This window comes from Phoca vitulina, unplaced genomic scaffold, assembly GCF_004348235.1.
Source record: "Phoca vitulina isolate PV1807 unplaced genomic scaffold, GSC_HSeal_1.0 scaffold2, whole genome shotgun sequence".
In the NCBI taxonomy this organism is placed as follows: Eukaryota; Metazoa; Chordata; class Mammalia; order Carnivora; family Phocidae; genus Phoca; species Phoca vitulina.
In genome coordinates, this window is record NW_022589705.1 from 40,424,610 (window position 1) to 40,447,738 (window position 23,129).

General features: G+C 37.7%; 1 protein-coding gene and 1 pseudogene across 2 annotated transcripts in view; one reads left to right on the forward strand and one right to left on the reverse strand.

The window, feature by feature from the left end:
• ERICH3 (glutamate rich 3) overlaps window positions 1-23,129 on the forward strand; it is a 99,848-nt gene that overhangs the window by 22,190 nt on the left and 54,529 nt on the right. For both annotated transcript variants that reach the window (XM_032426008.1, XM_032426017.1), the window contains exons 2-7: window positions 1,691-1,784; window positions 4,262-4,387; window positions 8,182-8,253; window positions 9,890-10,018; window positions 14,696-14,854; window positions 19,158-19,376. In XM_032426008.1, coding sequence (XP_032281899.1) covers window positions 1,691-1,784; window positions 4,262-4,387; window positions 8,182-8,253; window positions 9,890-10,018; window positions 14,696-14,854; window positions 19,158-19,376 — 799 coding nt within the window. The remainder of the gene's footprint in view (window positions 1-1,690; window positions 1,785-4,261; window positions 4,388-8,181; window positions 8,254-9,889; window positions 10,019-14,695; window positions 14,855-19,157; window positions 19,377-23,129) is intronic.
• LOC116645647 lies at window positions 20,489-21,451 on the reverse strand (annotated as a pseudogene).

Sequence of the window (23,129 nt, forward strand, 5' to 3'; positions counted from 1 at the left end):
GGTAAGGGATACAGTGTTGACCTTTTGGAGACAGGAAACCTTTGATGAACTATAGGACACCAAGACAGTTCATTTAAAAGATGGTTTCAAAGCATTATCTGGGGCTGGTTTCGTATGTGCATTACTGAAGCCCTTGGGTTGTCTTTTTACATAAACCCCGTGAAATAATGGCTTCTCATGTGGCATCTTGGCTTCTGGGCTTTGTAACTGCTTTCAGTGTCTTCTGTGGACAAAATTAAACTTTCCTTACCATTTGACAGCATATAACTTTCCTAGATGGGTGTTAAGGAGAAAAGAGACAGGAAAAGGTCACCGATACCATCTCCATGTAATTAAGGCAGCTAAATAAAATTGTCACTAATGACATTTACTTGACTGTATCATATGAGTCCCTGCTCTGGCCTCCAAATAAGTTAAGGATCAACTGCTCGTAATATGTACAGATTGTAAATCTTTGTTGCAGGTAATAGGGTATACTTTTTTTTAAAGATAGCCTTATTTTAGGGCTGTGTTTAGGCTTGTGAATTCTCCCTCTTTGCCTCTTTCTCTCTACCTGTCTCTGTCTTCATCTCTCTCTCTATATATACATATGTATGTACCTACCCTCACATTTATGTATATGGATGAACATACGTGCCTACCTGTATACATACATGTAAATGTGCATATGCATTTGTAAGGTAATAATAAGCAGTGGAGGGTAAGTTAAAATTTAGAAAAAAATAGCTTCAAATTTTGATTTATAGACTCAGATTGACCACCTACCAAGGTATAAGGTGTACTCAAGGAACCGATTTGTTTTCTTTTAACTCTTAAAATAAAAGACCCTAAAAATCAACAGTAATCTATGAATTTTGGGGGGGAGGGTGGGGAGTTCTGGATGTGGAATTCATGAATTGTGTGGAGATATATATATGGAAGTTAAGACTTCTAAGCTGCTGAGCTTAAACTTAGAAGTTTATACCAGCAAGAATGAGTCCCAAACAAAATTGTGTTTTCCCCTATAGAACACATCATTATTTGGGTACACAATAAATAATTCCATAGGGATACTAAAAATAACACAAGATCCTGGCCTTCCAATCTTATGTGACATGTAATGTAACTCAAGGTTTTAGGGTGGGGGAGTGGAAGGTAACACAGAGCGTCCAGTTTGCACTGGGGAAAGTTTGCTGGGAGAAGAGATGATTGTGGATCACAGGTCGTATCCACTAGCTAAGGGTCAGAGAGAGGCCTTGGCAGTAGAGGGACCGTGTGTTGTGTTCTGAAGACATGAAAGAATATGTTGAGGAAGTGCGTGTAAGTTTGCTGCTGGAATTTAGCATGAAACAGGAGGCTGAAGAGTCCAAATTTCCCATCAGGCTTCCTCTAAGAAGACTTTCCTGACAGCCGGAGTTGGTAGTCTCCTTCTCTGTGTCCCCAGGAGTTTTGCTATTTCTATTGTTGGATTTTTCACACCCAATTTAATTGTTCATGTCTGATTTCCATACTTGTCTGCAAAATAAACAATGTCAGGACTGTCTCCCAGTTCTTATCATAAAACCCGGAAAACAGTAAGTGCTCAATACCTGTTTATTGATCTGGAGGAGTGAATGATTATGCACAGTTTGGGGATGAGAGAGTCAAGAATCACCTTGGCTATCAGGCAGCACTTCATAAAAACGTAAATGGTTTCATTTTTCTCTTCCAGATTGCTTGCAGCATATAATAGTCTTACCGACAAACACCTGACTGGATATTTTAACAACACAAGGATAAGGCGGCATCTCTTAAGATCAGGGCTGGTAAGATTTGGTTTCCTTCCTACCTGCCCTCTTGTTTCGTTAAATCCAGTAGTTCTCGCTCCCTTTTCTGGTTTTCTCTTTGAGCTAATCAGGGACATCACCCCCCTCACCCTCATTTTAGAAAAATTACTTCTTTTCCAGAGCTCTGATTTATCTTTTTGAAGCTGTGTTTCAAAAGATAGGAAGAGAGGTCACAATGATCACTAAGGCTACTTATAAATTATTGAGAAAAAACCCTAGAGCTTCCAATAGCATATTTTACTTGTTTGTTTATTCATTCATTTATTCAACACATATTTATTGAACACATCGTATGAACAAGGAGCTGTTAGGGATTAAGCATAGAGAAGACTTTACTGTCTTCAGGAAAAAATACTATTTTTAATAATCACAGAATATGGTGTGCAAGACATGAACAGTTCAAAATTTCCCCTTGAATTTTAAAAACCTGTTTCATTTCCCAGATTGTTTATTGGTAACATGAGTGTCTTTCCTTAGCTCTAAAACTATCATTTCCATAGGATTTCCATTTCTCTAAATGTATTTAATGTGAAAACCTTTTAAAAATACTACAGTTGTCCATTGAAAGAAATGGGCGTGGTTACAGAAAGTGTAAGTAACGATTTTAGCTGTTTACCTTCTTAAAACACAGTGGATTTCCTTAACTATTGTTGCCATGGTGTTGAAAGGATTATGCATTGCGTTTCTAATTGTTGTTTATGTGCTTGGCACTCTGGTTGGGTAGATCTCAAGAGAGCTTGCTTTTTGTCTCCTGGGGCTTTGTTATCAGACAGACCTGGCTGAAACCTGGGTCTACCATTTACAAGTCGTAGACTCTTGAGCAATTCATGTACTTCACTTTCTCAGCTCCAGTTCCTTAGTTGTAAAATGAAGACAATGATACCCAGCCCTCAGGATTGTTGTGGCAATAAGAGATGTGTAATAAATGCTTGTTGCAATTATTGTGGTGACTATTAACATTACTTCTTTGGATAACAGTCTTGCGAGCTTTATGTATAAATGGGAAGGACTTTGTATTTACTCATCAACATCATTAACAAGCATTTATTGGACATTGGTTATGTGCATGACAACTCAAATAAGGAAGATTTCTCTAGAACGGTGGTTCAAATACAGTTCCTGACTCAGCAGTGTTCAGCATCATTTGGGAACTTGTTAGAAAATGCAAATTTTAGAGCCTCACCCCAGACCTATTGAGTCAGAAGCTGTGGGGCGTGGCCCACCAATCTGTTTTTTTTTCAACTTGTTTTCTGATTCTGGTGCAGGCTCAAGTTTAAGAACTCCTGCCCTGTAGGAGCTTCCAGTCTAGATGGGGAGATCAGATCTCCCAGAGGGGAGAGGACAATGACACCTGCTAACTGGGGAGGGGGCCACAGTACAGGATGTTCTCAACATTTTTTCTCTGTTGGAAACAAATGGCATGATATCCCATGGACAACACATTTCAAAGACTGTAACTGAGTTATCTGTGATTGGAAACACTTTCTAGAAGCATACCCCTTTCTTCCGTTGGGGGAAAAAAAAGATATATATATAAAAAGATCATCAGTATCCAGTCACTTGTAACACAACTCTCCTTGGTCTCTGAGCTCCAATACATTGCCACAACAGTGTTATAAAATTAGTTATTAAAATCAAGAAATATGTGGGCTTGGATCAGACCTGAAGGAGCAGGGCATAATTAAGTGGAAAGGAAGAAGATGAACAATCCAAGAAGGATAGCACCCTCTGTTTACAGAAAATACAGAAAAATACAACAAATATGCCTTAGGAAGGAGTAAGAGAAAAGAAAAAACAGAAAGTAAAGTAAATAAAAAACAGAAACTATCACTCCTGGCATTTTCAATGATACCAATTGAAATCAGTCTGGAATATTTTATATCTGCAGCACTGCATAATCTAAAAAAAATCTGAATCAGGACAAATTAAATTACATTCTGGGTTGGAGAGTGGAAGGAGAAAAAGCAGTGTGAAGTAAATTAATGAAACCAATTACTTTTAAGACAAACTGATGAGCACCTCTGTAGCTTACATGTTTTGCCCCTCAGAGTTATTTCCTGTAAGATCATCAGTCTTGTGATCACTGCTCCTATTCATTGTTTCAAGGTAACACCCTACCTCCTCTTCCCAAATGTGTTAAAAAAAAAAAGGAAATGAAAGGAACACCTGGGTTCCATCAAGGAGACATTGTGACTCTAATGAAAACCTTGTTTTAAACGTCAAGTGCACCACCTGTGTGTGTTTTCTCAATGATGGGTATATGGGACTGATTTTTTTTCCTTACGAAATATTCATTAAAAGTGAACATTTATCAGCCATAGTAGTGGACTCTCTCATGCTTAGAAGATAGCGCTACTCTCTCTGTGTCTCTCTGTCACTCTCTCTCTCCCTTTTTGATAACGAACAATACATTTTCTGCTTTGTATTTCCATGTATGTTTTATTTATTCATGACAGATCACAAGAAGTGGAAGAATACTTTCTGAAAAAGAATACAAGCTAAATATCATGAAGAGGGATCACCAAAAATATATCCGGGATTGCCTAGCTCAGGCTATTTTCCATAAGGTTCTTGATATGGAGGTAAAGTATTTACATTTTCTTTATAACAGATATTTTCTAATATGACAATTAATACTCCCATACCCAGAAGCGGAGGAATTCCTCCTGTATTTCATGAAAAATGAATGGAAAAAGGTACCCTGAGAAATACTCTACATCTCTCTAGGTAACAAGGAGCCAAGAGACTGAAGTAAGCTTTTCTCCATTTCAGTTACGGAAAAATATGGACATCATTATATATTTTGTGGTATTTAACAAATGTAGATTTTTAATCCATAATGGCTACTCTAAAACATACCAGCCCTCACCATCTGTACCTCAATTTCCATTTGCTAAAAAAAAAAGTGACATCTGTTTAAATATCAGTAATTCCACTGCCATGAATTATTTCAGATTTGTTATTCTTTTAAGGTTCTGAAGCTGAGCCGTATGCTAAATTTCAGAGAAGAGGCATTGAAACATCTGCTGTCCCTCCTACTTTAGGCCACATTGGTCAGCATAGATTCATAAACTAAAGCATCAACAACTTTTTTTTTTTTTTTTTTTAAGATTTTATTTATTTATTTGACAGAGACAGCGAGAGAGGGAACACAAGCAGGGGGAGTGGGAGAGGGAGAAGCAGGCTTCCCACCGAGCAGGGAGCCCGATGCGGGGCTCGATCCCAGGACCCTGGGACCATGACCTGAGCCGAAGGCAGACGCTTAACGACTGAGCCACCCAGGCGCCCCATCAACAACTTTTTTTTCAAGTCTGACATGGCATTTTTAGTAGGATATCTAGCTAACTTGATAAATTATTTTATCCTTGCTCCATGGAACCTATAGTTTCAAGCATCAACACCATTTTAATCTCCTTGAAAAAGCATGTCACTTCCTGGCTTGGCCATACAGCAGTAAATCAGAGAACTTGGCTGGTAAAATCATTGACCTGTAAGTGCAGTAAACATTTATGAACAACTGTAGAATCACGAGTAAACCAATACTAAGCGGAGCGCCACTGAAAATATTTATTATTATGCTACCATTATACTGAGCAAGTGCTGCGTTCAAATAAGATATGATCTGTTAATTTAGGAATTCATTTTATGCTTTATATCATGTGCATGAATTATATGGAATCATTGTTTATGGTCCCCAAATTCTCTTGCTTATAAAAGTATTAGTTGGAATTCTGCAACTAGTGTTAAAAGAATAGTACAGTAAATTAATCTATACCTAGTTTCAAATTTAACCAATAGGCACCAAGTTAGGTATTAGCTTTGATCTTTGAAGTTTAGTTTTCCAAACTTTCATGTAATTGACACATCATAACTGTTAAATATGTTATTATTTAAGAGTCTTCATACATTCTTAAAGTTTGCAATAGATACCTTAAATAAGTGTTAATATGTAATATATAATATAATTTTATAAAATGTAATATATATATAATTATGATATGTAATATATTAATATAATTAACAAATGGAATAGCTGTCTCTAAATTGTCACATTTGTCTCACATTTAGTTTATGCCGATGCTGTTTACTAATGTTGTTATATTAATATTCATGTATTTGTGCATACAAGAAACATCAATCATTAATTGTAGGCTTACCGTGTACCAGTATGACGCTATGTGATGTAGCTGTGAGATATAAAAATAAAAACCCAAAGCCAAAAAAAGCAAAAAACAAAAACTACTGTAGAAAGTGATCACAAGCTAGAGAGAGGAAAAACACTGGGCTCACAGAAGAGGGGGACGATGACGCCTCTGTGAGAGTCAGAGGAGGGTGAACTGAGGTCTTGCTATTTGAACTGGACCTCAAAGCCTAAATGAGGCGTCACATGAAAGCGTGAGAAAGGCATCGGAGACTGAGGATAGCAGGCGCGAGGTTAGAGAAGAAAGGACATCGTGGATGGGCAGGAAAGCTCACTGAGGCCAGACCACACAGTGGGTTGGTTGAAAGAGCAGCAGGAAGTGACACTCTTCAGTAAGCTGGGGCCGGGTTTGTGGAGGGCCTTCAAGCCCCAGCGAGGTTTGGAGTGTAGGTGATGAGGCGATAAGATGTTTTTTTCAGCAGGGGCGTGAAATAAATGAGCAGAGCCGTGTTAGAAAGATGATGTTGCTAAAAATGTGGAGATGGATTAATGAGCTGGAAAAGATTGGAGGTGGGAGGTCAATTAGGAAGCTGTTGCCGAAAGGTGAGGGCTAACAGCAGTCGTGGAGACGCTGGGGAGAGGCCGCTCTCCCAGATGAGATGAGATGTGAACCGGGAGAGAGATTGACACTGCCTGAATGAGGAGGGCTGGGGAGAAGGAGCCAGAGCACCTCTGGGGGCGCTAGAGCGGCAGGTGGCGCGCGCACTTGCTGGAGCTCAGGGACTGCAGGCGGGGGCGGGGGGTGCTAGGAGCTCAGGGACTGCAGCGGGGTGAGGAAGAGCCCTCGCGCGATGGAAAACCAGGCCCCCCGAGGGGTGTCCAGGAAGCCGGCAGGCTCTCACAAGCTGCCGAATGGTGAAACCGAGAAGTGCTGGGGAAAAGAAGGAATTCGGTTTGACCCAGGGACAAAGACGTTGGTGGCCTTAGTGAAGACGAGGGGCCGTGCGAGAGAGGGCTGCAGATTTGGAAATAAATGGAAAATGGCTGGTAGTGAGTGTAATGAGGTTTGGTGATCGGTGGGTGAGAGAAGAAGGAAGAGGGAGAGAAGAAAGGGAAGTGTCTGAAGAGGGCTGACGATACTCGCTAGGGAAAGATCGAGTCCGCAGGACCCCACAGGCTGCACGAAGGGATCAAGAACACAGAAAAAAAACACTTTTCAAATGCCCTCAAATGTGTCTGAATGATTTCAGATAGAATCGTTAGCAGCTTACTTTTACATGAATAAACCTCATGTAAATTTAAGTTATGTAATTAAAATATTACAGAAAATTAGGAAAACACAAGAAAATATAAAAAGGAAAATAACCGCATAGAATCCTTCCTCTCAGAGAGGACCGCTGTTGACATACTCACATTTCCTTTTAGTCTCTATTCATATTTATGCATTAATAAAAACATGCTATGTTGTGAAAGGGACAGGGTCTTGTGAAAAATAAGTAAACAGGTAAAGAGCAAACAAACAGGAAGTTAGTGTCCAGTAGACTGAGCTTCAGATGACAGTTCCACCACTGACTAGAAATGTGACCTGGGGCAAATTCGTGGTCCTCTGCCTCAGTTTCTGCACTGGTAGAATGAGACTGCTTAGCAATTAGCATTGTTCAAGAAGAGATGACGGACATGATGCCCCTTCCTGGCACAGGGGCAGCCACACGGTATGAGCTTGATCAATTAAACTGTATTTCTGTGCAATTCTGTATTTTACATTTTTCCTGCATGACATGCATTTTTCATTTTTTTAAACAAAATCTTTATGAATCTTATTTTAATGATTATATTCTATTCCATTATATGGATGTGCCCTAAAGTTAACCATTCTCTATAAGGTTTATATTGCTTCTGAATTTTTGCTTTGAAGAAAAAATTCCTTTCAGATAGCATCTTTGTGTATAACACAGATGTTTTCTTTTAATTCCGATTTCCTGCTAGGTTAGGAAGTGAAATTTATCAATTAAAGGGTAGGGACACTTTTCACTGCTTTATGTTAAGAATTGGCTTTCCAAAGAGTTGTACCAATTCATATTCCCACTTGCACACTTATGCAGGTGATTCTTCTCCATCTCAGTGACAAGGGGGGAGTAAGTGGGAATACAGTTAGCTGGTGGGATTATTTTCCTCTAAAAAAATCTTTGCTATAATTGACATGATCCTCTCCTCCCTTCTTTCCCGTATGCTTAGCGGTATCATCAACTTGAAATAAAAAAAAAACTGGAGACGTTAGCTAGGAAGGAGCGAATTCAGAGATTTAAGGTAAGGAGCTACATAATTCTCTTTACTTCATAATATTATTTTATGATTTTAAAAGTCAATGGCACTATTATTGAAGCTTTTTGAGGCACTTTACTCTTGAGTAACTCATGGCTGAAGTCAGGTGATGGTTTTACCAAGACTGTATCTTGGCCACCGTTATTTCAGAAGATCATGGCAAAATAGGAGATTCTCCCACACTTTTATAAGGTACAAAGCTTTCAAAGGAAACGTGGAAAACACTCTTTTCAAGTTTGAAATTTTGCTTTTGTCTTTTCTTGATTGATATGTGACAGAGGCCCAAGGATTTTTGTTTTGTGTCTTAAAAAGCTGAAAATAGGTGGTGATGTTGCCAATGTGATGGAAAATGGCATTCTAAGAATTACCCCATGGCACATTTTCATGCAAATGTGACCCTTGAAAATAGATGGTAGGAAAGATCTACCTTGGCAAACAAAAGCATAAGATTTAGACATTCTGTACAAGGCATTTAAAAATTCCTTATTTGTTTTTATTTTTATTTTTATATTTGATATCCCTTCTTTGAAGTGAACTTATGAAACATACACATTTGAATCAGGAGATGAGAGACTCAATTAAGTATGTCTGAAAGATTTCAGTTTAGGTTGGCAGTTTTATTCAGTTTCTCGAGCCATTCAAATGTGCAGGTGATTCTTCATTTTCTGTCTCATGGGGCCCAAGACACATTTCACAAACTGAGGAATATTTGTAAAGCTTCTGGAGAATAAGTTGCCACATAAGGCGGTGATTTTTCCCTGTTGCCTGATAGACTCAAATCTGTCTATTTCATCATGGTCAAAAGATAATCTTGTTACAAAAGTGTTGTTAAATAACAGCAGATAGGTCAGTTTTTCAAGATCAGAAATGTTGGTGTGTAGAGATTTGTGGTTAATTCAACTTTGCCAGTATTGTCCTACATCAAGGACTGAGTTATAGATTCTATAATCTAGTGCTGAAATGTTGATGGAGAAAAATGGTCCCTGGAAATAGCAACGAACATTGCCTAAAGCCGTGTGGGATTTGTTTTCACCCAGATTGCCAGATAGGCTGACTAAGCACATGAACATGTTACAACATTGGCAGAAATTCCTGATAGACACTCCAGTTCCTCCCTATATGATTTTCATTCGTAACAATTTTCACTTTATAACTGCATTTGGTTAAAAGACCTATGATTTAGGTTCCTTTTATATAATATGCAACCCTTTTGCTTGGGGCATGATTTCATTATTTTTTTAAGGTAGAAAAGTAATAGTTTCTGGTAGTCTTTACTGATCAGAACTGTGTGGAATATTGTATCTTCTTATAGTGATCTGCTTAAGCAGATTCATAAATATTATTGCTAAAACTCAGGATACACTGTTTCCGTAGCTATTTCTTTGCGTACAGCTATTTCTTCCAACATAGCAGACTGAAATTCCTGCCTCTCATTACCACACCCAATGCCCCACTACAGCTGTGGAAACGTTTTCTGACTGTCATGATAGACCTCAGAAGGAACACTTTTGAAAGTAATGAGAAAGGACTTCTTTAGTAATATAGTATCTCTTAACCTGTCAGGCAATAACCTAACCTCGATTGCTAATTATGCATCAATTTGTTCACTTTCTTATTCTAGGGAGAACCCACAAGATGGTCTATAGAAAATAACATGCCAATCCTGTCTCCCCACCCCCCAGTTGGCCCAAAGACTAACCGTGGCCATAGTGTCCTGATTGATGAAGGACATTCCAGTCCAGTAACACTGGTGAGTCATATTAAACACTCTGTCATGTACCATTCTGACTAAATATTATATAATTTCTGATTACTCTCAGAAGGAATTCTCTCTGAGTGCTTCTCTGTATAATCCTGTGAATCCTACTGAATGCCAATGTGGTCTTGTATCTGTTCAACGTCCCACTTTCAGTCAGTATCGCCCCTGTCAAATCCATTTTGCTTGTTACTGCTAGAGTAGTTTCTTTAAAGTGCAGATTACTTGTTACTTACATACCCAAATGCCTTCAGTGGCTCTGTGACATTTTTAGAAAAACCTAGACTCTCTCACCTAACATTTAAGACCCTAAGCCATCTGACCTCAATTTAGCCAACCCAATATTTTCCCTCATGATTACCCTTTAGCACTCTACAATGCAGCAAGATTGAACCACTAGTCATTGCACATATGTCCTATGTTTTCTGACCTCTAGATTTTGTCCTTGCTGTTCCCTCCACTCTCACCTTATCTGTCAAACTTATTTATGCACACAAACTCAATCATACTGTATAGCATGTTGGGCCAGATACTTATATTTGTGTTTCTTTTATCAAAAGCACGGGCACATACTCTAACATAAACATAGTTAAATGTGCAGAGATTCTATTTAAAGAAATTGCATAAACCGACATTTCATTCCAGTTCGATTCATTTATAATATAGAGATGGGATTAACTTGAAGGAAGGTGAGGTAGCTTGAAACAATATAGGTACAGGAAAAGATTTGCAGAATATTTGCAGGAGGTTGATGGTTTAAGTTGTAAATGAATTGCTTGATCACATCTTTATTCTTGCTTTGTGTGGCCTAATATATTTCCTTGTTAGCATGAACATTTTTTTTTGGATTGCACAATATTTATAGAGAAATTGCAAAGCTTTCACAGATTGTTGAAGTAGGTTCATCTCGTATAGTGTTAAGCTTTGACATTTTTCAAAGGTAAATATGTTTTGACATTTCCCGATGAACAGCTCAAGTTATGAAAAGCGACCGTTTTCCCTTTGTTGTTACTATATTTCCCAGCTTCATTTAAATGTGTACGTACACAAATAATTCTTTTTTTGGATGGCAAATTCACTAGGCTCTCAAAAGCTTAACCTGGTTGAAACAAAAGAAACAATCAAGTGCTGTTTTCTATCTTCTCACCTGTTTCAAAGAGGAGAAACCCTTGAAAGGCTTTCTTTTCAATTTTCCAGCTGAACACCCTCAATAAGTAGTTTATGATACATCCAGGAGATCTTAATGTGGCAGGAGTGAGAAAGTAATTTAAAAATTACAGGAAACACTGACACCAGCACCTCAGAAACCGTTCTATCTGGTAAGCCGCAATTCTCCACTTGGTCACCCCCTGTGGTGCTTCCGGACTGTAAGGGATACCTATTGTGATCTTGGAAGTGTAGTTCCCATTTTACAGAAATTCAAATCTTCCTTTTTGTTCTCCTGACCTGGATACATATCCTCCAAATTTGACTCCTGACCTCCAAGTGCCATGGAGATGGGAAGATAATAATCCTCTTGGGATATTGCCATCAATTTTTCTTTTAACTTTCTTGAATAAAGAAAGAAAGCATCCAGTGAATAGTTATTGCACTTGGTCACTAATTGAACCTAAACCTTCAGAGTAACATACGGGCTTTTAGCTGCATCATTCCCATTAAAACTGTGGAAAGCCATTCAACTCATTCTGCACAAGCTTGGAAAATTCACCCCCAGAGATCGTCTAGTAAGAATTAGAAATGCTCAGCTAAGCTGGGTAATCACCAGGTAGTCAATTTCAATTCACATTCCGGTACAGTTTTGAAAATGTTAAGCTAGAGTGCCATATTTATTCCAAGAATATATATTACAAACAGTTTAAAATATAGCAAATTTAAGGTGGCTTCTGATGTGAACTACAACAGTTTGTAGCTCACAGCTGTTAGTTGAATGATGCAAATTTGTTTTTAGATATAAATGTAATCAGTTAAACATTTGACTGCCATATTCATCTAACTGAACGATATCTGTATGCAAATGTGGAAAATAGAATTTAGAGCACAGAAGCCAATAGATCATGTTCTAGTTTATAGTAACCTGCTTTCTTGAATTCCTACGTTAGATTTTCAATGTGTTTGTGTTCAGTGGAATTACTTGACAGGAGAGAGTCTTAGGCATATTTGTTTTACAGAGTTCAAAAGAATTCTTTTGGGTGAACTGATTCCCTTGTTCAGAAACCTTTAGTTTGATTTATCTTTGTGGGTTTAAAGACATTTTGCCTTTTGGCTCATGTAGTCTCATGTCCTGTTTCTTTAAATCAGATGTTGCCTTAGTCAATCCACTTGGCTTTCTGTATTGGTCATGAAATAAATAGGTTTGTGTGCAGAGACCCAAAATAACAATGACTTAAACATAAGGATGCCCTCCCCACCCCAACACACTTATGTGAATCTCAGCTGGTGTGCTCATCTCTACTCTATGAAGTCTTCAAAAGCTCAGACTCCTAATTTGTCATTAATCTGCCAAACTTAGTGTGTTGTCTTCATTTACATAAGCCAAGATTGCAGATCACCATGTGGATATTTCAGCTACAGGGAAGGGGGTAAAGGAAAAGTGACAGCACACTTCTTCTAAAGGTATGATCTGAAGGTTTCATATATCACTTCTGCTCACATCTTATTGACCGAAAGAAACTGAGGCATATATCTGTACAGAATTGCAAGAGATGCTGGGAAATATAGCCTTTATTTATGATAGCCATGTTCCCTGATAAAAATTCTATTACTAGTGAAGAAAGAAAAACAGATATTGGGGAATATTATTTTCGCTACCCTCCCCATGTCTGTCTAACAACTGGCTTTCTACCTATGGATGTTCAAATTTATCATTCTTCTTCTCTGCTCATCCATTTTCTTCTCTTGCTTATACATTTGGATAAAATGCTTCTGTGAAAACTTGAATTTTTCCTGGTCTCATTGGTTTTTTCCAAATAACATTTAGTTCTAAGTTCTGTTAGGTCTTAGATATTCTGTTATTTTTGTTATTGTCTGTTTGGCAATATCTGCATAGTCTATTTAGCATTAACTGTCATGTGTTGCCATTAGGTGTTAAAAATTACTTTTCAATTTTCTCATACTGCCTATAGTTGGAATCCAATGAATGTTGACTTAACAAAATCAGACATTTGGCAACATATGACATGCTTGTCAAGATGGCACTCAGACCAGTTTTTGGTGGTAGGAGCTGCCCTATCATCGTTTTTTTATGGATTTACACAACACTTTTCCAGAGTTGAATATTTGTTGTTCACTGTGCTTGAGTCAGTGCATTAAGCCTTATTCATGAGTCATTTACATGCCAGACTTCTAACCCTCTTACCCAAATATATATGTATTATTCTTAACAGGTTTCCAACTTTTTCTTGTAATAGAACAACAGGGCCAAAAGCCTTGGTTTTTGTTTTGTTTTGTTTTGTTTTTTTTTGAATCATTGCTGATCTTTATACTAAACTTACAGTGTTCTGTCAGTGCCACAAACAGCATTTCTAATGCTCCGTACTGGTACTTTTGGTATTCTCTGCAGTACATTCTTGATTAGAAAATGCACCAGTCAGGGTCTCAGCAGGAAACAGATGGCTCATACAAATAGGGTAATTAGGAAGAGTTTAATAAAGAAACTATTTACAAAGAAGCCGGCGGGGTTAAGGAAAACCAACTGGGGATTAAGCATGCTGGGGTCAGCACCTGGGAAGCACAGCACCTAGGCCAGAGAGAGAGAGGGAAGGACTGGGTACTAGCACCAGCAGGCAGTCCTTACAAGCTAGGAGAGGACTGCCTGACAGGGGCTGTGGACTCGGGTAGAGGGACCCACCTGGCCCATCACAACCTTGGTGGGAAGGGTTCAGGAGAATTAAGACCCTTGCCTCTTGTCTTCTGATCTCCTGCCAGTGCCTTTCATTGGCCAAGTCCAACTGGAATCCGGAGATAGTAGGTGTAGTCCATAAAGAAATGACTCCCAGATGGCAGAGCAGGGCAGAGAAGGCAGAGAAGAGGAGCAAATGGAAAATATCCAGCCTGGAAAACATCTTCATTTTCACACAGGGTTTTCTAATTGCCAGTTACTGTTTTTCATTTTTCTTTCCTGGTATTTCAAGGGAGAAGTTGAATGAATGGTAATATATTATAGTTAAGCATCGCCTTTCCTCTTTTTGAATCGTATCGTCTGCTTTTACTTCAGCACCATTCTGGAGATGTAAAGGACTTACAGTAGTTTATGTTGAAAACATTTAAACGGAAACGAGTCCATTCCAATCATATTCCTTTAGATCTCTAAAATAGGAACATTATTCAAGGTAACATTTGATTGCGCAAAGCCATTTTATGCACTGAATAAATTAGGCATTGTCAGCAAGTTTACAAAATGAATAAAATACAGGACCCTAACAGAGAACATCTCCTTTGTCTAGAATACTCTATAATTGTGGCATTTAGTTATGTAGAGGACTTCCACGCCATATGTTTTAACAAATACTTTGGGTCATAAGGCTATGTATAATGGAAGGACATAATTAAAGTTTAATCTGTTCAGTAAAAAGGCACCATTAATTACTCTAAGCAATTTGTTGGGTTATTAATTGGTTCTGGAAACATGTCAAGATACTAATTTAAATGGAATTTTTTTCCTTAATTGTCTAGACAGCCCCTCGGCCATACACTGCCCCAGGAAATATGCAGCCTCCAATTCGATTAAAGCCTCTTCCCAGTAATCCTGCAGTAGGAACTGTTCCAAAGATAACTTCGGGGTCCAGATCGAAAACCTCATTGCTGGAAAATGAAGCTCCATTTCCCATTGGGGTAAATGTTACTTCTTCAAGAAATCTCTTTTTATTCTTCATTAGAGTATTAGATTATCACAGGTTTTAAGATGGAAAATTCAATTAATCTACTCAGTGAAATTTATATTGTGCACTTATTAAGCATTTACTATGTACTTCTGTTTAATTATATCTTTAACTGGAAGGCCTATAATTTCTGTTCTATTAAGCAAAATGAGTAAGGGATAGATTTGTAATAATATAAGGTTATCTTTCATTAATCTGAACAATTGTATGAAAAAGAAAGAGAAACTTCTTGTAGCCAGATATGACTTCTACCAGAATAGACCCAGTGTTGACTGATTCTAAATTTTAAATGCATGAAACCTAGAAAGTGAAACTTTCCAAGAATAGACTTGCATTTGCATGCTGACTTACTTTACCATCAGTGTATGAAATTGCTTCAAGTTTGACTCTGGAGAAGGTTGGATATAGAAGAAAAAGAATGTCCCTCTTTAAAAAAATGGTGAATTAATCCACATAGGAGCTTGACTTTGCTTCCTTTTCAAGGTTATGTCTCTGGTAATTTTATTTTAACAGAGTACTGGAGGGAAACATGGTAAACATAAAATTACAAGTTACTCAAACAGGGATGAATAATTAAGACATTCAGTAATTAGGGAGGGTATCGTTTGTATTTCTAATATGAAGAAGAAACATTTGCCAGCTTAAGAAAGAACCTGTGTCATGAGAACAATTGTCACTGTGTTCAAATGGATGAATTTCGTTCCATTTCTTATTAGAAAAATAAGACATGAAATTAAGATATTTTTTCTTTTTTTTGAAATTAAGATATTTCTATCTAGAACTGACAGATAACCTTGATACTAAGAAATTAATCCAGATAAACAAATGATTGTGTTTCATAATAAAAGTATAATATAACTCTAAAAATAATAACTAATATTGTATCCATTTAATATGCTTTTCAGCTTATGAAGCACTTTCCACAAACCTTATTTTAGTTAATTTAATAGTACTTTCCTAGAAACAGGAAAAATTAAACCAAGAGTGGTAGAGCTTTGTCTAGGGAATAGTACTTAAGTCTAGGCAGAAGCTTGTGGGGTCATAAGTCAATTAGGCTGACACTTTAGGATCTGGTGTCCACATTGAAAGCCTAGAGATTTCCTGTTTTAGCTAGTGTCCAGGAACAGACAGGTCCTGAGAGATTGTCTCAAGTTAACGAGAATAACACAGAACAAGCTCATTTGTCTCCTTATAGTAAACCAAAATCAGCAGCCAAATCATAATCAGGGGCCATTAATTCACCAGATATCAAATAATCAAAGCTGTAGAAGCAGTCCATTATCCCCCTATAGACAGACCTCCATGAGAAGCCAGATCACAATGAGAAGGTTGCCTAGTGAGCATAGAATCAGAATGGGGGTATATAGGGGAATGGAATCAGGTTAAAATGGCTTGATGTACCTATCTCATCTTAGAAATGGGCTTGCCAAAGGTACCAGAAAACTCAAAGGTCTTTGGCTAAATCCCTGTATCTTCCAGGGGTAACTTTGCCATTAGGATTGGAAATATTTAAAGTCCAATGGGTGGGATTTTCTCTCCCCTAGATAGTGCTTGGATGGGTACGTTCCACATTTGCCAAGGTGATTTTATTATTTTATCCAAGCTCCTATACTTTGATAGATACTTTTTCCTATTAGATATGTAAATACTACTAATCAAGTAATATTCAAGTTCTGCTGGCTAGGGAGGGATTTTTTTTTTCCCCCTTTAGCTGATTTTCCCATTCTGCTCTGAGCCATTGGGTGGATTTATTAGTTAAATCTGCATAGGGCCTTTTATTTTCCTATTCTCAAGTTTTGGGGTATGAGTGATTGAGGGATAAGCACTTAATAGTAGCTTACTTAGGCTGACAAGACTTAGATCAATTCCATGTTGATTTAAACTAGCTAAACTTACACTTTTCATTCAGTAAATATTTATTGGGCACTTACTATGGACTAGGTTCTGCTTTAGGCATTAGTGATACATCAATTATCAAGGCAGACAAAAGTCTCTAATTTATTGGAGCTTATACTGTAATGTACATAGGCAAACTGTACTGCCAGAAGGCATGTAATTTTTCCATGGCATTGATGACGAAGATGATTTAATATAAAATCAGACAAAAAATTTCTAAAGAATAGTAGCCTTCATGATTGCTGAGTATGTAGTGAGTACCCACTAAATTCCTACTGCTTTCTTAAAAAGTAAAAGTTATGCATGTGGGAATTGTTGGAAGGGACAACAGACATAAGCAAGTTTCTAAGTATCAGGAGTGAAAGTCTTCAGTTTAGGCAAAAGCAATTTGGTCAAAAACAGGGTGGTTAAGATGCGACTGAGTAAAAATTGTGACTTAATTAAAAATGATTATCCTTACAATGAGAGTTTCTCATACACTATTGATAAGTATAGAAATTACCATATCTGTTTGTGAAGGCAATGTGGGAATATCTCTCAATATTTTAAATGAACATGCTCAAGCATTTTTATATATAGGAATTTATTTTAGGAATATACACATATGTGAAAAGAAAGAGATTCAAGAGTACTCAATATTATAATATTCGTAATAGTGAACAATTTAAGACACCTAACAATTTAATAGGATGTTGTTTAAAAACATAGTTTATGAAAGTATGTTTAAAAAAAAAAAAAGGTAAACTTATTTTTACCAGCATGGAAAGATGTCTAAGACACTGTGGACTAAAAAAAGCAAGGTAAGGAATGGCATGTTAATTTTTTAAAAATTTATTAAACCATTTCCAAGTAAGGCATACAATTGACCGATAACTACTTAGAAATAATAATTTAAAAAATCTCCAAGTCCCAAAGTTCTGGATTCATTGATTTTATTGTTCTTATTATTTTCACTTAGTTTATATTTGTTATTACAATATCAGTGCACACCATCACAGAAAAATTGGAAAATGTGAGAAAAGAAAAATGAGAACATAAATAGCACCTGCAATATCACCTATTTTAACAATTCTAAATTCATTGGTGCATATCTATTTAAATCCCTTTCTGTTCACATAAATGTTTGCAATCAAAATATGGCCTATACGTGCCTTTATTTATCCTGCTTTTACTTACTTAGCAGTGAGAAATGTTTGGAGAAAGACTCTCCTTTCTTAACAATAACTTTTCACTATATTTAAGCATCTCAAAGAATAAACTGGCTGAAAAAACCATACCAAATAAATTGGTAAAAGTGGGTAAATGGATAAAGTGATTAAAGATGCCTTAAAGTTTGGAAAACTACCTAAATGCACAAAATGACCAATTTATGAAAATTCAAAGACTCAAATATATTTGAAAAATGTGATATGATTATTGATTACACCTTTGGTGCTTTTCTATTTTTGATTAATACAGAGATACAGTTTTTCAAATAATACAAAGATATGTAAGATGGAAAATGATATCTCCCAATAATCCAAATCCCCAAAGGCAACCCTTAGTTTAAAGTCTTCTAGTCATCCCTGATTTTATCAAAATCCACATACAAATTTATTTAAAAGAAATTGTGATCACATCTCATGAACCTTTTTATGTCAGGATGAATAGATTCATACTATTCTCTTTGAAGCCTGATGAGAATCTATTACAAAGACAAAAAAAATTTAGTTAAATATTCTCCTATTGATGGACTTGATGGTTCAACTGAATTTGGTGTGTGTGTGTGTGTGTGTGTGTGTGTATCCTTTTACACATTTACATCAACATATTGTGCAGTTATCTTGGTAGGATTTATTCCTACAAGTTGAATTTGTAGGAAAAAATAAGCTGAATAGAGTCTTTGGGTCAGAATCTGCATTTGGTTCCGTGATATTATATTATCAAGGAATATTATAACCCCTGCATGGATGAAATCAATGTGGAAAAAGTACTAATACTCCATTGTTAAGTGGGCTATCCAACTCTGCCTCAAAGTACAATACTTCCAACTCCTTGATTTTAAATTGTTTAATTGTACTGGGTCCCCATAGATTTAATGGGTTATTGAGGAAAAATCCCAAAGTACTATAAAAATGCCATCAGTGTGTATTTGTCATAAAAGTATACTTCAATAAGGTTAGAAAGTCACGAAAATTTAACTTGCTGTGGATACTACAAAATGCCATTTTTCAATTAAAAAAATGAAGTGTTTGAGTTCGCCTATTAATGTCAGTTGTATTTATGTGCAATGTAAATCATGCGGTCTTGTCTTTAATTTTGGGTTACATTGGTGACTACTTCTGTTTTACTGGCTGTTATGTCGTGAAATGTGATTACAGGGCAAGAAGGCAGTGATGAGGTTCAAGAACTCCATGGACAATTCACAGGGAGTGAATCGCTATCAACTTCCAAACATTAACAATTACATGATGCCTATTCCTCCTGCACCTCCTCCCCCCAGTGGAAGAATCATAAGGGAAAATAGACTGGAGTCATGGAGAAGGAGAAGATTTCGTCCAACCACTGCTCCAGATGGCTTAGATCCTCTCTTTACCAGGGTGAATATGGAATCAAGTTTTCTTTTATTAATTTAGCATAGATTACATTGCGCTATTAAATTTCTAGATGTGAGATACAAATGAATCTAGTGAAATCAAATGCAAAATGCCTTGTAAAAATAAATATAATAATTTCATAAATGTAATTGTAAGCTTGGATGAATCTGAAATCAAATACTTGAGTAGCTCCATTCAGTAACTAATTTAGCACAATTAATTAAAAAAGTCCACTAAATCTTGTGGTCAAATTTAGTTTGTACTGTGCCCATTTCTAAATTATTTATTTCCTTCAGTTTGCCCATTAAATCACATGTTGTCAGAAGTATTTTAACATTTAATTTGTGAAAATTCAGGAACGTAAGTATACCCCCAAGCATAATATGCCATATAAAATATCTTATCAAAGCTTCCTTTTAATGGTTTTTGGAAAATTACTGTATAATATTTAGAAAATATTTTCTTTCAATGTTCTTTGAAAATATTGTAGCTGGTTGTACTCATTTTCTCAAAATGCCGAAGCAAATAGTCCTACGGCCAGTTAGACTTTATATAGATACAGGCTGGTATGAAGGCAGATCTCTTAGCTTTTACTGTGTAAATATACAACTAATAGTAATTAGGTATAACTTCTGTGGTTATTAGTGGATTGGAGGTCTGCGTTTCACTGGTTGAGAATCAGTGCTGGCCGGCAGGCGGACTGCATGCTGGCTCTTGTAAACCCACCTCACTCCGACCCAGCAGCTATCCTCATCAAGGGCCTCAAAACACTGGACCTGTCTTGCATGCGCTTGCTCAAATTGTCTCCTTTCAATTCCATGTTCCCCAGTTTTCTTCCGTTGTTACAGTTTTGGACAAAACATTGTATCCCTGGTGTCCGAGGCCCACTTCCACCCTGTGTCCTCGATTATATCTTTTTCCACTGCCCATCATTCTCTCTGATTTGGATTTTCCTCCTCCCTGTAAAATTCATCGCTGTCTGTCAGCATCCCCAGGCTTTGCACAGAGTGAAGGGATCCTCTCTTCACAGGCTGTAGCCTTGGAGTCGTCTACTCTTCTCTTACTGCGAAGTTCTCTGAGGTGTAGTGGACTGTAGCTTCATCTAACAAACCACCCGGGCAACTCAGCTTACAATGACAAAGGTTTCTTTCTTTTTAACAGTTTTCATTTAAAATTGTATATAAGATTACTTTACTCCTGCATCTCCTCAATCGTCTCGTTCTTCTATTTGTCCTCTTTCCTTTCCTGCTCCGCAAGATTTGGCTTTCCGTTCAAGGATCTTTTTGTGGTCTTTGTCCAGTTTCAGTCCAGTGATGACCACCTGGTGAGGCTGAATGCCCACGTGGACGGTCGTGCCGGCCGCCTTCTCTCATGGCACTCCTTCAGCGTAGATGGCCTGTTCTCCCTGTCAACCTGGACAACTGTGCCAGTTTGGTCCTCACACAACCTGTACTTCATCCCCTTTTCAGACAGGCATGAATCCAATGCTGTACTTCTATCTCAGCACTCTGGAAAGAGGGGAAGACGTGATCTTCCTACGATGTGGGAAGGTGCACTGAAATGCCGTTTATGGTTCTTGCTCTGGTCAGAAGTCACAAAGGGATTGAGCTTCATTTTGGCCACTGGCGCTTCAGCGATGGCCACACAAGGGAAGAGCAAGGCTTATTGCTTGGTCCCATTATCATCTTGTGTTGGTCTGCTGCAATTCAGGGACCCAGACTGGAGGGACAGACCCTGTCTGGGGCATGCTGCCCTCATGGACAACAGAACCACGGAATGTTTCTAAGATTCCACTCAGTGTGAAACATGTCACGTATACTTGAATTCCATTGCCAAAGCGTGACGGCAATGCAGTAGGAAGTATCATCGTCTCACAGAGTGGGGCGGTGAATATTTGGAGCAATAATAAAATCTACCCCATCTACTAACTTACTTCTGAACTATGCATGCTGGTGTTGGTCTCCCTCCACTAAGCCAGCAAACACGTGCTCTTGAAGGATGTGGCCTCTGCGTAGTGGAAACAGTGAGTTCCTCATCATATTCACATGCTGGCAGCATTAGATTTTCGGATGTTAAAGTGTATTACTGGGATAAACTGTACCTAGTCATACTTTTTTTAAAAAAAAGATTTAAATATCTCCTAAACCATAAGAACATATTAAATCTATATGTGCGGGGCCCCTGGGTGGCTCAGTCGGGTAAGCGTCTGCCTTTGGTTCAGGTCATGATCTCAGGGTCCTGGGATCGAGCCCTGCATCGGGCTCCCTGCTCACAGGGAGCCTGCTTCTCCTTCTCCCTCTGCTGCTCCCCCTGCTCGTGCTCTTTCTCTCTCAAATAAATAAATAAAATCTTAAAAAAAAATCTATATGTGCAAGTTAAGTAACAGTAATCAAGCAAACAGCCATGTACACATCATTATTTCCTAACGAAGTAGAGACCGGCTGCATAGCCTGAGCCCCCATTTCCTGCCCCATCACATCTCTTACTTCTTCCCAGAGCAACCATCCTACTGACTTCTATGTTAACTGAGTCCTGTTTTTCTTTGAAGCTCTTTCATTTATATACACAAAACTTCAGACATAAGCTCAAATCTAGCATTGTAATGAAAGAACAATATTTACAGGAATAATAAGCTGAAATGGAAGCTCCGAGTCTGAGTCTGGTTCCTTGACAGTTTTAAGAGCCTTTTCTGGAGAAGTCGGAGAGGGAAAGTCATGAGTGTTTCCTAGGAAAATGGGGCTTACCAGGGTCAGGGCATCTATTCAGGTCCTAGTGTGGACCAGTGTGTGGCCATCAGATGCCCAGCAGGAATATGGTCAGGGGAATGGGCTTCTGTAGCTGGGCACAGAGGAGAGAAGTGACTTCTCCAGTCTGTGGTCATGACAAGTGAAACACAGATAGGCACGGGAGCCAGCTTCCCCTGAACATTCTGCACCGAGGTGAGCAACACGGGTTGGTGTCAGCCGGCATCCTGGCTTCGAGAGACCTTAGCATGTCTGTCTTTCTGAGTCACGAGGTTTTAGCCTGAGTTGGTCTTTTGTTTTGTTTCCATTTCCAAACTTCTATTCTCTCTATTTGGGGAATGATAGAACTACTACACTAATGCTCTAATATCCTTATCTTTTTCTCTCCTATTTTCTATTTCTTTGTCTTTTTGTTCTACTTGCTGGAGATTTCTTCAGTTTTATCTTCCACACATTCTGAGTTTTTTCTTCTGGTGCCTTTTTTAAATTCTAAGAACTTCCTTTGTGTTCACTAAATGTTACTTTTCAAAAGCATCTTGCTCTGTAGGATTTTGACTCTTTGGTATTTGTGGAGACTTCTTTGTGGGCTAATATATGTTCAGTTTTTGTAAAGAAAATGAGTCTCTTACTGTTGGGAGTAGAGTTCTACAAATGCCCAATAGATAAGAAGTGTTAATTATGTCATTCCTGTTTTCATATGCTTAGCATTCTTGTTTATCTGCTTTCTCAGTTCCTGAGTTCTAGAGATAATTCATTCTCTGTAATCATAGATCTGTCCATTTCTCCTTGTAATTATGTCAAATTCTACTTTGTAAATGTTGAGACTACCTGGTTGTATGCTCTCAGCTTTAGGATTACTCTATCTTACTGGTGAGGTGATTCTTTATGATTTAAAAAATGATCCTCTTAATCACATTACTTTTGGCCTTAAAATCTCCTTTGTCTCACAGTGCTAATTTTCTTTATATTAGCGAAGAATATATATTCCTTTTACATTCAGCCTTTTAATATC